Here is a 14,403-nt window from a genome sequence, read left to right on the forward strand (position 1 = left end):
ATTCACCATCTCTTATTTCTGTGGCTGCTGTGGTGGAGAGAGGTTGCAGGGAGTTCTAAACAGCAGATCTGGTCCATTCGTCGTGGCCATGGCAATCTTGGCTTGAGTGACTGTTCCAGTATCGATGAATTAGGGTCCGTTCTTTCCCTCTAGTGTTTTGGCAGCATCTGCAAGGGCGATGGAGTGAATGATCTCTCAGCCCTCAGGAGTTCATTTGGACGGTCAGGTCAGTTCTCAGAACTTGAGATGAGCCTTGGTCCTCGAGAGTGTGGACAGCCTCTTGGCTATGGAGGTGGCTGGAAGCGGCTTCAGCAGAGTTGGCATTCTGAGACTGGTCAACAGGAGGCTCTGCTTCAGTATGCTTCCTCCTTGGACCCAGCACCAATCCTTGTGGCACACCACTGGTCACAGGCTCCAGTTTGAAAAGCAACTCTCCACCACCTCCCTCTGTCTTCTACCTTTGAGCCACTTCTGTATCCAAATGGCTAGTTCTCCCTGTATTCCATGAGACTTAACCTTGCTAACCAGCCTACCATCTGGAACATTGTCAAACGCTTTACTGAAGTCATGACTTGGAGGCACCGGTGTTGGACTGGGTGGACAAGTTAAACATCACACAACACCTTGTTTATTTGGAAGCATTCGCTTTCAGAGCATCGCTGATGAACCACCTGATGAAAGTGCGGCGCTCCGAAAGCTAATGCTTCCAAATAATCCTGTTGGACTATAACTCAGTGTTGTGTGATTTTTAACTTACTGAAGTCCATATAGATCATCCATTCCTCTCTGCCCTCATCACTCCTCTTTGTTACTTCTTCAAATAATTCAATCAAGTTTGTGAGACATGATTTCCCGTGCACAAAGCCATACTGACTACCCCTAATCCTTGACTTTCAAAATACATGTAAATCCTGTCCTTCAGGATTTCCTCCAACAGCCTGCCCCACCAACAATGTCAGGGTCACCGGTCTGTAGTTCCCTGGCTTTTCCTTACCACCTTCCTTAAATAGTGGCACCATTTTACTGTATTTTCATGAATGCATGTAATAATAAATTATTATTGTTACTAATAATCACATTGATATAAAATACTCTTCAAAGTTGTCTCTTAAAATTATTAAGCCACTCTTTTTCCTACATTACAATAGTGACTACACTTTTAAAAGTGCTTTGTTGGCTATAGTCTTTTGAAATTACCGCTGGTTATGAGAAATCTGATATAAATGCAAGTTTTTCATTTTCTCTCTCTTTCTTCAAGTACTGATTTATAAGATTACTTCCAAATACGATCAAAACATCATGAGAAATAATTCATTCTCTATCAGTTAAATCATCCATTTTATCTCACTGCTGGCAAAAGATAGCTCACTACATTTCTGTCAGGTTCTCTCCACTTAAAACAATTTGTTTTGACGTTGTCATAACAACCACTGTAGTTTGATGAGAACTTCCATTCCATTTTGAGAAGAAATACATACCTTTGCTAGTTTTGTGCTCAAAGGTTAAAATGGCAGAATAATTTTGATTATTTAAGCGCTAAAATATTATCAAGCACATGTCCAACTTTGTAACTTTGATAATGGAAGCCAAGGTTTCCCATTTTGGAGCTAATGCATTGCAGTGGATCTCTTAGATGGCTTCATATTTGCCTGTGGTTAGTTCTCCTGTGTGATAATCATCTCTTCGATTCATTCTGTATGCAAGTGGGTTCTATCGCAACATAAATGGCAAATCGCCTTTGTCTGGTGGAGGGATCTTCTTGCAGAGACTGGCACCTTTCAGGGTGACGGTTCAGGCACCATACTTGGCACCAAGGCGAGTCCAACATCTCTTCATTCTCTGCAAGCCAAACAGTGCTTTCCACTCCCTTCACCTCAACACTTAGCCCCCACTTCACCCCCCAGGATGTTTGCCAGACATTAAAAAGGTGGTTTCCTGTTTTCACAGGGTCTCATTGGAGCATGCGCTCCAGCTATCTGGGCCAGAAAGCAGGTCCTCTTCCCCTCTGGAGAGCAGTAGTTGTTCTCTGATCAAACCCAGGCAGCCTGCACTCATACTGGACAAGAGCCCAGCACTTTTACTGGCATCAGTGCAGTGGGACTCAGTGCAGGAAGCAGATGAACAATCTCTGCAACAATAAGTGCCTCTATCTTCTCACTGCAATATCACCTCAAACGGCCATTACCAAGACTCCTTGCCATTTCTTTGGTGTTGATCTCTGAAGCTATTCATTGGCACACCAATCAGACATGAGCAGAGCTTCTCAGTGGTGTAATGAGAACAGTGACTATTGCCCAGTCACATAGCCCTTCCCAGCTCACCATCATATGCATGAGATGCACTGAATGGTATCATAAAGTGGGTATGAACCAATGTTGTAACCGTTTCTGGGCATTGCACTTCCCACTCACTCACTGCGAGGCAGTCGCTGCCTGGCAGGGATGTACATGCTCTTCAATTGCTTGTGAACACATTCCCTTCTCAATTTTCCTCTTTCTCCCCATGCAGATCCAACTGGCACCTAATAGGAAGAAGGAGAGCGCCTAGACTGGCAGAGCACTTCCCCATCTCTGTATCCAAACTAACTTTGGAGACAATGTGGTTCAGCTGATGAGCGAAGGCCCATAACCACTCCTGCACTGATGGGGTGGTCAGCATGGCAGATGCCAGCGAGGAGCATTGTTGTCTAGTCTTCTCAGATATGCAACCACTCCCTCATGTTCCTGCATAAAAAGGCTCAGGTTCCTTCAACTAATTCTCTGTCTCCCACGGGACTAGACAGCAAAGCTTGCATCTCTGAGGATGAAGCCTGTGAAACCACAGAAGATCCACTGGCAAAGACTGTGTCTTCCCTGATCGATCTTCACTTTAATGGAAGGGTGGCTGGGAATATCGTTACCCTCGACAAGCCCCTTTTTGCAGAGGCTTCCACTGTGTAGAGGATATGGACCAAAGGCAGGGACATGGAGTTAAGCCACAGATCAGGTATGATCACGCGGGAAGGCAGAAAGACTCAAGAGCTGAGTGGCCTCGAACTATTCCAATGTTGCTAATCTACAGGGTGGACAGTTACCATAGAGCCTAGGGGTCTCTCAGCTTGGTTTTTGGTCTCAAAGTTGGCAGGCCGTAAACAGATACAAGAGTTATTTTACTTATATTGCTAAGAAGAGTGCAAACTGAAATGATTCTCAGTGAGTTATGCTGAGGGCAGCACTCAGCTGCCTCCCAGCCAGCTAGCCCAGAACAAAAAGACCAGTAAATGAGACATGCTGACATAGCACCTGACTTCCAGGTGGATTTGGCCAAGGGATTGTTTTTGTGCCTCTCCAGCTCTATGTACCATGGTTCGATTGAATTGAAATCTGCAAGTGAGGACCTCCTGGTCCCCGTCAGCATCCTCAGCTTCAGCTTGTTCTTATAAACAGACCTCCTGCTTCTCCCTTGCCTCCTCCATCCTCCTCCACCATCTTTGCTGAGTGAGTTGTGCAGGAAGAAGCAAACAACTACACAGAATCTCAACAGTGTGGAAGCGGGCCATTTGGCCCATCGAGTCATGACCGACCCTCCAAAGAGCATCCCATCAACTGCCCTATCCATGTAACCCTTCATTTCCCATGGCTAATCCACAATGTCTGTACATCCCTGGCCATTATGGGGCAATTTAGCATGGCCAATCCACCTAACTTGCACATCTTTATACTTTGGGCATAAGTCGGAGCACCTGGAGGAAACCTACACAGACACGGGGAGAATGGGCAAATTCCACACAGAGTCACCCAAGGGTGGAATTGAATCTGGGTTCTGGTGCTATGAGGCAGCAGCGCTAACCACTGAGCCACTTTGCTGCCCCTGGACACTGTCTGGGGTGTAGTGCATTGCACCACGTGACCAGTCTGAATCTCAACTTCTTTAGTCCTATGATCTTTTGTCAGTACTGTACCATGCTCAGTGTCAGTCTGTGGCCATCAGCCAATGTTTCCCTTGTCACCGTCCTCCTGTCCCGGTCTGTGCTGAGGGGAGTGGGCAGCTGTGAACGTTCCAGAATGGAAGCATTGGGACAGCTTGCTGGATCGTGTGCACATATTATAATTAGCACAGCTGACCTCGGGTCATTTGCACATTCTTGGAGTGGGATTCTTCCCTATTGCTACTTGCTGACAGGTTGCTCTGATGCTGCTGTACACCAACAGCCCAGCATCCCACTGGAACATCAACCACCTCTCACAATCATTTATCAGTGGATGCCTGTGAGATTCCGCAGAGCTCGATATGATCCACTGGCAAAGGTCTCCGGCTTCCTTCAGGGCAACCTCCTAATCCAGAGGAAGCAGGTAGTCACCCAGCAGCTATTGAGCTCGGAGAGACCATCCTGAGACATCCTGAAATGGCATCAACACTGATAGTCTGTCATACGCAGAGAGGACTATTTGCCGCAGACTCATCGTGTGAACTTAAACTTTAGGCCACACTCTCAGTCTCCGTTGATCTGACAATGCAGGCTATTGTACCCTTACAGGCTGGTCCTCACCACTACCGGGAACTGGTGAAAACTGGGCTCTCACCTGAGGAGTAAGAGGAGCAGAGGAATAGCAGAGGGATCCGTGTCATCATGTTGTTGCTATATCAGGAGACCTGTAGAGATAATGATGGCAGGCAGATACTTGTGTCTTTCAAACATTTCCTGGTGCCAGCCTGCCTTGAGGTTTGTCCATCACTGTCCCACCTGTCCCTCCTTTTGATTCTTCATCTGCTCCCCACATTTAAAGAGCAGCTCCTTGGGAGCCACATGACATGCACAGGGTGACCGTGCCTGGTGATAATCAGCTTCTCCTCAGGGAGCCTGAACCAGAAACCTCCCAATGTGGCCTTGGCATGATCGCATTGCCGCCCAGCACCTTAGACCTCCCTTGGGCCGTAGTCTTGCCTCCCTTCCCTCAGTGAGGCAGTGGCATCCAGCCAGATTTCCACAATGTGCAGTGCCTGTGAAAGGTGGTTTATGCCAATGGGGCAGCTTCTAGATCTAGCTTGTGTCTCCTGCTGCAACGTTTACTGCATGCCCAAGAGATAGTGAGGTGGCAATCAGGCAAAAACATATGTGGCTCAAGAGCTCTCATTGTAATATGAGGGTTTCTGATACACTGGCCTTGTAATGATGGAGAGCAGCTCAACATGATTGTTCATCCAATAACAGGCCCCTCCAGGAGTAACTCTGCTCCCAAGTGAAACCTACTGCCTCTCCAGCTGCAGCCTTTTCAGCGTTAGTAGAGTATCGTGCAGTATGCTTGATACTCTTCCAGAATAGAGAGATTCAATTTGCTCATCAGACTGTTCCCTGTCCACCCCCCTCCATCCCCAACCTGTCTCTGACAAAGACATGCTGACTATTCCTGATGAAAACTTGCCTCTCTCATGGAGATTAATTCTCTCTTTCAGGATTTTCTTCACTAGCATCTCTCTCACTGTGAGGCTCACTGGTCTGTAAGTCCCTGTTTTATCTATACCACCCTCCTTGTCCTCCATTCCACTGTGGCTGAGAGGAATTAAACATTTGAGGCAGAGCCCCAATAATTTAAGCCATGTGCAGCACTCCACTACGTGCACTAAAACCTGCTATTCAGCTATGACCAGCCTCCCGTCTGCTGTGTAAACAAAGCATGCCCTTGAGCCACAAGCTGCCCCTGTCAGTGGTGTGCCAACTGGAGTTGGAGATGACCCAGGGAGACAGGATGGCTTGCTTCACCTGGATATGTTGCCTGTATTAGGAGAAATGACAGCTCAAGTGACTGTGAGCATCATTTAAAGCCTGACCACATTAAAGGACAAAGAAGTACTTACCTCAAAATGGATGAAGAAATGTAATTCACCACACCTACTTTTCACTGTAGAGTTTCCAAAGCATCAAATTTCTAGACTGGGGAGACGTTAATTGAGGAGGAAAACTCATTGGAGATGGTTGTGGTAGTAATGCGATGCAAATGCATGCAGACCAGCTGTTGCCAACATATGTGGCCCACAACCTGCTGGTTGAGAACTTACTCGCTGAAGTTCTTCTCAATGGTGACAATCTGATCTTTGGCCTTTTGCTTGAAGTTCTCCGTCTGCCATTGTCCTGGAAAATCCCAGATGGAGTGATTCCCAGATGGTCAGATGTGTGAAATGTCATTTGTTTTTGTCCTATCTGTCCCATCCCAGAAACCAAGCTTTCTAGTTGATGTGATGGGAACCAGCAAGGCTGTTGGGGGTTGACTTGACGTGGGGGTGATTAAACAAATTATGCTTTCCTGACAACTAATGGTGCAACAATAAAGCTCACTAACAAATTGCATTCATCGTCATTAGATCTGGGATTTTGGTATGGAGTCGAGGATAGTTGAGGAAATTCATGGATGGCTTACTGGTACAACAGCCACCAAAGTAAAATGTGTTTCTGACTGCCTGGCCTTCAGCATGTAAATCAATCTCTTCAGATGCGTTATGACAGACATCCAAGACAGGATGGGACTTGAACCCAGACTTCCTGGTTCAGAAATACAGTCATTACCACAAGAACCCCTGCTGTCAATATTCTGTGGATATTTTTTCATGGCATGTAAGTGAATTCCACTGGATTTTCATTAACTTTCTAGTGAAAACCACCCAAAAAATGGATTCATTGATTGAATATAATCTGCTAATATTCCCATTATCAGTGAAAGCAAGAATAAAATGGGATGGAAAATTAATATTTCATCCTCAAAGTATTTAGCATCTGTGATGCACTGAAACTCTACACCTAAAGTATTTTATGGATCGACTGTGATGAAATTTAGACAAGCCACCAGACCACAGCCTCAGCCCTTATAACACTGTTCTGCAGCTACCACTAAAATATTATGCTGATGGTAATGGACAAAATTCACTTTCTGCTACCTTCGTGTTAAATCTGCAGATATGGCACTGATGGAGTATTTGACAAATATAAATCAACAGCAAAGTTCGATGGATATGACCGTTCATTGCAAAGTAAGCATTGAGAAGTCCCCTTGGACAGTGTGACTTTAGCAAATGCTTTTTTTAGATTGTGAAGGGTTGATAACTGAATGGAACTGGTCAATGTGTTTCCAGTGCTTTTTTGATTAAACACTGTATGCTTCCCATATGCAAAATAGGCAATTAAACGCAACAACACAAACTACTAGATTATTCTAATAGCAGTATTCTTATTAATACAAGTTATTACGCTATAATGTCAAAGCTTGTGTTCTTACAAAGTTTGGAATTTGCATTTGAATCAACTTTAAAAAACATCTCTACCTTAGATGATGCATGATATGCCCGGCTCCATTTTGAATGTAACCAAACAAATCAGCATTACAGTAATAGAGGCCAGACACAATGCTCTGTTTTGTTATTCTTACCATCATGGAAGTACATGACATCAGAGCTTTTCAGTAATGCAGTTGGCCTCAAAGCACCTGCTTCCTCCTGGAAGTGCTTGGTAGTTAAACATAAATTTCCTGTCAAGGTTTCTAGATGGTATACTTTATTGGCTCCTTAAAAAAGCCAATGGTGATTGGGTGACACTTAGATCTCTCAAAATTTGAACACGTTAAAAAGACACACTCCAAGAAAAAGTGTTTGACAAAACCAAATGCTATGTTTGCAAGCACCTGACCAAAAAGTAGGAAAACCATTGGGTAATTTGGAAACTGCACGAAGAAAATGAGACTGCGTCCTTCCAAACAGACTTCTCCAAGAGGCTTTTTGCTCCTTTAATAAGAAAATATCCTAACTGTTATGAAAAATATTTCAATCAAACAGAAGACAAAAGTGAAATCCAAACTCCAGTTCATAGCCAATAAATCTTTTTACACTAATGATTTTAACCCAGCATTAATTAGCTGGTACTTCTGTGATGAAATGCAGACAACCAAAAGGACTGTGGTTCTGAACCCGTGGACTGGAAAAGTAGAAAATTTGCACTTACTGTGGCTGTTCCGGACACGGTTTGTGCATTTGTGTCGGTACCGCTCTGTTCTGAATGTGTCTGGGCAGTAGGGTACATGTTTAACGTGTGCTCAGGGACTGTGGTCTGGCCTGTATAGTCCGGGGCTGGATGGGGATGTGGAGCTGTGTATTCTGTCGGGATCCCATTCTGAGGTGGAGCAAACTGAGCTGACGCATAAGGCTGCGCCATAGTGTCAGGGGGTGCAGTGGCTTCCTGGTTACCCTGTGGATTAGAGGAAAGAATAACATGAACAGAATTAAAAGGCAGGGAAATCTCATTTTCAGGTATAGTTGGCATGCTGATTTCTCATACTAGTCTTTTCTCAGCCATAAAACAGATGTTGTATGGACCCTGCAGACTCTTATTAACATCATCAGTGCTTTCAATGCAGACCCCCCCCAAAAAAATTAATATTCATGCTTTCACATTTTGTGATAATTACTGCCAACATTTAATTAGAAACACTAAACTCTCACACATTACCTCGGCACCCAAAGCTTCCCGCAGCTTAAAACTCAAATGTTTAGCATAAATGTGAAACTGTTTATAGTGTGATGTCTCAGCAGCGTCTAACACTGTGAGGATTGTTATTGAAGTCATCAGGCTTTTTTTGAAGCTGCTTTGGGGCTTGGAATCCCTTATAAAGTAGTTGCTGGCAGCAGAGGAGAAGAACAAAGGATGGCAGACTGTCAGCCTTTGCTAAATGTGCTGGCCCAAATCTAATGAAAACCACATTTAGCTCGAAAATATGCTTTACGTGGCGCAGTTAAAAATCCAGTTTATTGCTTTCAGCTTGAAGGCAAGCGATAATATAACTAAAACCAAGCCTAATCACATCGAGGTCTACGCAGACCCAACACATTAAAAAATCCTTTTAAGTTGTCAGTTCTGACATAGCTCTGAAGGCTTCATAAAACTCCTCTGCCACATAAAAGGTCTAAGTAGCCAGTTTTCAAAAAAGTGATTCAGAGCTCTTTTCGCTTTCTGCAGTCAATTACGTTGGGATTTTTTTGTGACAATCGGTAAGGACACAAGACAGTTTCAGCATTCAAACACAGAGGATTTGCAGCTTACATTGAGTGCTGCGAGGTTGATGTAAATTATGTTAAGTAAAACTGCCACACCATCAGGAGAGCAATGTGGGCTCACACACAATAACAGAGCTCCCTTGTGTAACAGTGAAATGAACAATAATCCAACAACTCCTTAGAGCATCCAAGAAAACCTGCTGCCACGCTTGCATAACTGAGCCTTAATGGTGTAATGCTGTTGTGTACCTGGAGACCAGAGCAGCACCACAGACCCTCATATCACTGCAGCACTCACAGCGCAAGCAATTCACACTATAGCAAAGTCTAGCTCTCACATGGGACCTGCACCTAATGCCCAGTTTCACAATTCAAACCATTCTACTCTCAAAAATACAATGTAAAGCAAAGGAAAAATAATACCTGCTGCACCATCTTTCTCCCTTTCTCCTCCATAAACTTATGAGCTCGAATTCTAGGCCCTAAAGCATCTGCCAAAAGCAAGCATCAATTATGGATGAAGGCGTGTGCAAGCATGTGTATGTTAGGGGTGGGGGGGGGGGGGGGGGGGGGCGGTGTTGAGAGGGGGAGCCTCTGCATTGTTTTCTGACCTCCTACTCAACATCTGACTGCTCCCAAACCTGAAACATATGGGTTTCCCTGCCTTTACCCGAGTTAATCACAGAAGGCCACTCCTCCGATGGCAGCTACCTGATACAGTGCAATAGCGACTGCCAGACATTTTAAAACAGTCTCAAATAGCAGTATGCAAGCTTCTGCATTCTTGGGCTGACTTAACGACAGCTTTAAAAGCAAAGAGTACTTTTTTTTATTTTTTTGATGCAATGCCCACACACATTGATACTAAATAAAGCATCATTTTTGCCTTAAGCCACTTTAGTTACAAATCTTATTGCTGAAGAAACAAAATGATCAAATGTAGGCTTGGTTCTTCCACTGCATTGCCATAACTAATTTATCACACTTGTGAGAGCTGGTGACTGTGAAAACATTTTGCACATTTCTGCAGTTGTAGCGTAATAATGTAAATGGATGTTTCTCATCATCTATCTGTTTTTAAGCTTTAAAAACTTACACAGAGGGCTTTACAAAAGCAAACCCCTACATCTGGAAAAAATATGCTTGATTACACAGACCTTATTTCCTTCATTTCTATCCACTCATGAGTTATCCAATATGAATTCCACCTACAGAAATATAATTAAATTTAATGTGTTGAGACATCCTTTCTATATCAGAAGGTAAGTGTCTAACTCCAGGTTATTTAATGTGAGGATGTAGTTGAGATTAGGATAACTTATTAGCATTACTATCTACATTTTCCATTTACATTCGCAAAATATAATGCTGCAGCTTCAAAATTGTCATCTATGATTGAAATCAGACATTGGTGCTTTTTAATTTCTTTTTGTGTGCTTCCTTTATAGTCATTCTCCGAGAATACAAAGTTAAAGTCAAGAATTTTGCATCATTGTCGCAGCAACATCAACAATATGAATCTTGATCACATCCCTAATGCACTGTACTAACATTTTGCTTCCTGACTATAATCGAGGTTGGATCAGTTGCTCCTGCACTAAATAATGCAAAGTCCATCAACGCACCGACCGAATTCCCTTTGCTAGCTGAGGCTGTAAAGGGATCAGCTTTGCTTCAAAAGAAACTCCCTCAAGTCTTTGATAGCAGCAGCAACAGCCAATTATACAGCTGCAGCACGAAAATGAGTGAACACTACCTTGACAGACTAATACACAACACAGAATGTGGACTCCCAGTAAACAGCCAAAACAAACAGAAAAGTCAGTATAATTGAAAGAATTTGTGTCCCTTTTTCACGATACTGCCTCCAGATTACATCAAACAATTCCCCGGATTAATTCCAAAATAATTATAATTAACAAATATACTGGACAAACAAGTATTAAATAGTCACAGCACAAATCAATACATGATTATTTAAATATGCTCTTGCTTTCCCTGGTTTGATTAGGACTTCTTTTTCTCTTTTTGTCTTCCCTTTTATACCCTTCCCCATGCCATTTCGGATGTTCCCCAAAGGATCACTTCACTGATATTCCCTAGGCTCTAAGGCAGGTGGTCACCACATTCACAATGACCAGAGCTCATTCTGCGCACAATACAAGTGCCTGTATATTGCCAGGGGGGCAAAGAAAAAGGTTCACTTTTAAAATCATTTAAAGGTGACGTTTTATTTCTTTTTGGAAGGGGTGTTCAATTTTGTGAATATTTTAACTGGGTTGTTTTGAGTTGGTCTACTGCTGTTTTAACACAGCTTCTTTATGAAATCCCAACAGATTGTAATGTTGTGGGGTCCTGAATATTTGTTCATCAAACTATACATACTTATTTCATACAGTTGACTAATTGTCACACCAAAAGTCAATACTGTTAGTCTTCATCAGAGTTTTTTTTAACAACTTGCAACATTGTGCTCCATTCAAAGATTAAGCAGGTGTGCAGAAATAATGCATCATCCCAACAAATATAACAATTCACCAATATGTACTACATTTAGCTTAAATATCATGAATATTAAAAATGTTCAAAACCAAATACATTTTAAATTATGGTATTGACCAATGATAGCCAATATGATGGTGGCTTCCATACACTACAATACATTTGCTTCTTTGTCAATTTATCTAGGCAATTAAACTTGAATAAATTAGGCCAGCAGCATAATCCAGCAAACTGATAGGAGATTGACTAATCAATATCTGAACGAGTGTACATAAACCATAACCTCTTGAAATCCCTAATTGTCCAAAACCTCATTGTCCATCTATCTGTTCATCACATATCCTAGCTCTCTAAAACCCTGTGGAACCTCTAGCTCATCAATAAGTCTGTACATGATCTAAGTCAAAAAGTGTGGCACTGGAAAAGCACAGCAGGTCAGGCAGCATCCAAGGAGCAGAAGAATCGATGCTTCTGGCATAAGCCTGATGAACATCTTATGCCTGAAATGTCAACTCTCCTGCTCCTTAGATGCTGCCTGACCTCCTGTGTTTTTCCAGCGCCACACTTTTTGACTCTGATTTCCACCATCAGCAGCCCTCACTTTCTCCTCTGCATGATCTTAACCCCAACCTACTTCAGAAATGTTCAAAGCCTTATATTTGCTGTGCTTTTGGTCTTGTGCCCATGCCACCTCCCTTTCCACTAGCTTTGAGGGGTTGAAACTTCAGCTGTTTAAAATCTGGAAATCGCTCCCTAAACTTCTTGAGTACTTTATCGTACTTTAGCATTGACAAAACTTCCTAAAAATCTCTGCCCACAAATGCACTTATTGTCACCATTCTTAATACCTCACTCACCAGCAACTAAAAAGCTCGGCCTGCAAATCATTTAGAGATGTTTTTCTACTGTAAGGTTCTGTACAGATGCAAGTTTATGCCATAGAATGCATCTAGGTGTGTTTGTCTTTGAGTGTAAATATCCTGACCATTATTCAAGTTTAAAGTGCACTTCTTTTCCCCAGCCTAGCAATATTATTTGCAGCAATCTAACCATGAATGAGGGTGGAGGCGCTAAGAAATTAAGGGAAAAATACTTAGTTCAAAGGCTGAGGGATTGGTATTAAACCAGTCATTTTAACGGAAAGACTTCATGCCAGTTTTTGTATCTAAATGTTCTAAAGAGATGCCAACTCAACAAAATGCATGCTTCAGAGTTGACCAGCTGTTAGAACCAGTCATGTGGTTTATCATCAAATTTAAACTGTCTCCAAAGTTCCCTGGAAAGTGCCTCAATGTGAATTTACTGCAACAAAGCTGCTTGATGTCACTACGTTGTTGTGTATCATCGTTGTAACACAATCTGTTTTTACATTACATATCAAATGTCCATGAATTTGTAAAGTGTTTGTACAACTGCCATCTGTAGAAGGGTAATTTAACTGGATTTTATCGCCGAAATATAAGCCACATTTATATGGACATTGACATTGTAAAATTACAATTCCACCCCCATTAAACTCAATAGCACTGTTCAAATACAGTTCAAGTTTACAGTGGATCCCAATTAGCAATGTCAATTGGGACAGATGAAATCGCAAAATAGTGTGTTTGGTGGACCAACTGCACAGAAATATACAAAATCATTTAATCTGTTTAAATGGAAAGGATGCACATTAAATTGTTATTTAAATTCCATTCCTCAAACCTCAACACTGTCCAGAATTCTGGAAAGACCATGATTATTAACAACAAGCAGCAGCATGAAAAAGAGATAAATCTTTCAAGCAGGACAATGCATTCAGTTGTTTTTCTGGACATGGACAGAGGTGGACACGCTCATGTGGAGATTTCCATGTGGAACAGACATCAACCAGGGATTAGGTGGAGGGTATGAGGAGCTGGTGGGGAGCTCTTTCTGCTCAAGGTTCTTTTTGTTATACAGGTGCCTGATTTTGGTGAGAGCTCTGGCCACGTGAATTAATGCCTGCCTTAGAACAGGTACCAATATAAATGCAACAGTAATCAACGCTTCGGTTATTTGATCTATTCTGATCCAACTACTGCCCATTTATACACAAATTGGGTGATGGGAAAAAAAGCAGCTGTATCAGGGTTAGAATTAATATGGATGGCATGAGATGAATTCATAATTCCTTCGAAATTTGTGGTTGCACAACACTGAATGGGTGCTTTTGGTGCAATTGCAACTATGAAAATGTAGTGTTGTTTCAATTTAGATATTAGGAAAACCAAAATACCGTGCCAGTCGATAAATATACAAGAATAGTTTCCCCAGCCAGCTCCCAGGCACACTGGATTACTAGTGAAGAAATAGGAAAATCATAGAGGTCAGATCTCTCCTGTTTAAAAGCACCCACCTAATGGTGGGTTTGAAAGAGAAAGGAGTCGGCTGGCTTTGAAGTATAAAATCCAACCCATATGATTTTCTAGTACTTGCCTCACCCAACTGGTCCCACATACAGACTGTTCTGCTATAATGCAAAAGTTGTGTTCCTCTGTCACCTTGCAATGTAGAAAATCATGCTATAGAAAACCGCTAATAGAAAATCGCTACACTCGTTCAGTAGAAAGTGTGCGTTATCCAAACAACAATTCATCAATCGCATTATAGCCAATTCGCGCTGACAAACTGCGCGTTATAGCAGAACGACGTATCTGAGAAATTCTCTGAGAATAAAAAAACATTCAAAATATTGCACTTGCACCAAGCTATTGATAGAAATCAAATTGTCTCATGGTTTACAATGTGGAAGCCGCTGGCAAAAGTAGTAGCAGTTAAGTAAAAATAGATAGCAAAACAACTTTCACACTAAATACCAAAATAGTCTATCAAACATCCGTATCACAGATAATAAAGATCAGAGTA

The 14,403-nt window shown here is 42.4% G+C and overlaps 1 protein-coding gene across 8 annotated transcripts in view; it reads right to left on the bottom strand.

Annotated features, from left to right (window-relative positions):
• rbfox1 (RNA binding fox-1 homolog 1) overlaps positions 1-14,403 on the bottom strand; it is a 375,024-nt gene that overhangs the window by 251,333 nt on the left and 109,288 nt on the right. For 5 of the 8 annotated variants that reach the window (XM_060840254.1, XM_060840249.1, XM_060840255.1 and 2 more), the window contains exons 1-2: positions 9,439-9,500; positions 7,967-8,209 (exon numbers count right to left, since the gene is read on the bottom strand). In XM_060840254.1, coding sequence (XP_060696237.1) covers positions 7,967-8,209; positions 9,439-9,471 — 276 coding nt within the window. In that variant the 5' untranslated portion in view covers positions 9,472-9,500. Of the gene's footprint in view, positions 1-7,966; positions 8,210-8,470; positions 8,542-9,438; positions 9,501-14,403 lie in introns of those variants that run through there. The other 3 variants (XM_060840251.1, XM_060840252.1, XM_060840257.1) reach the window with 2 other exon arrangements.

This window comes from Hemiscyllium ocellatum, chromosome 20 (assembly GCF_020745735.1).
Source record: "Hemiscyllium ocellatum isolate sHemOce1 chromosome 20, sHemOce1.pat.X.cur, whole genome shotgun sequence".
NCBI classification, from domain to species: Eukaryota; Metazoa; Chordata; class Chondrichthyes; order Orectolobiformes; family Hemiscylliidae; genus Hemiscyllium; species Hemiscyllium ocellatum.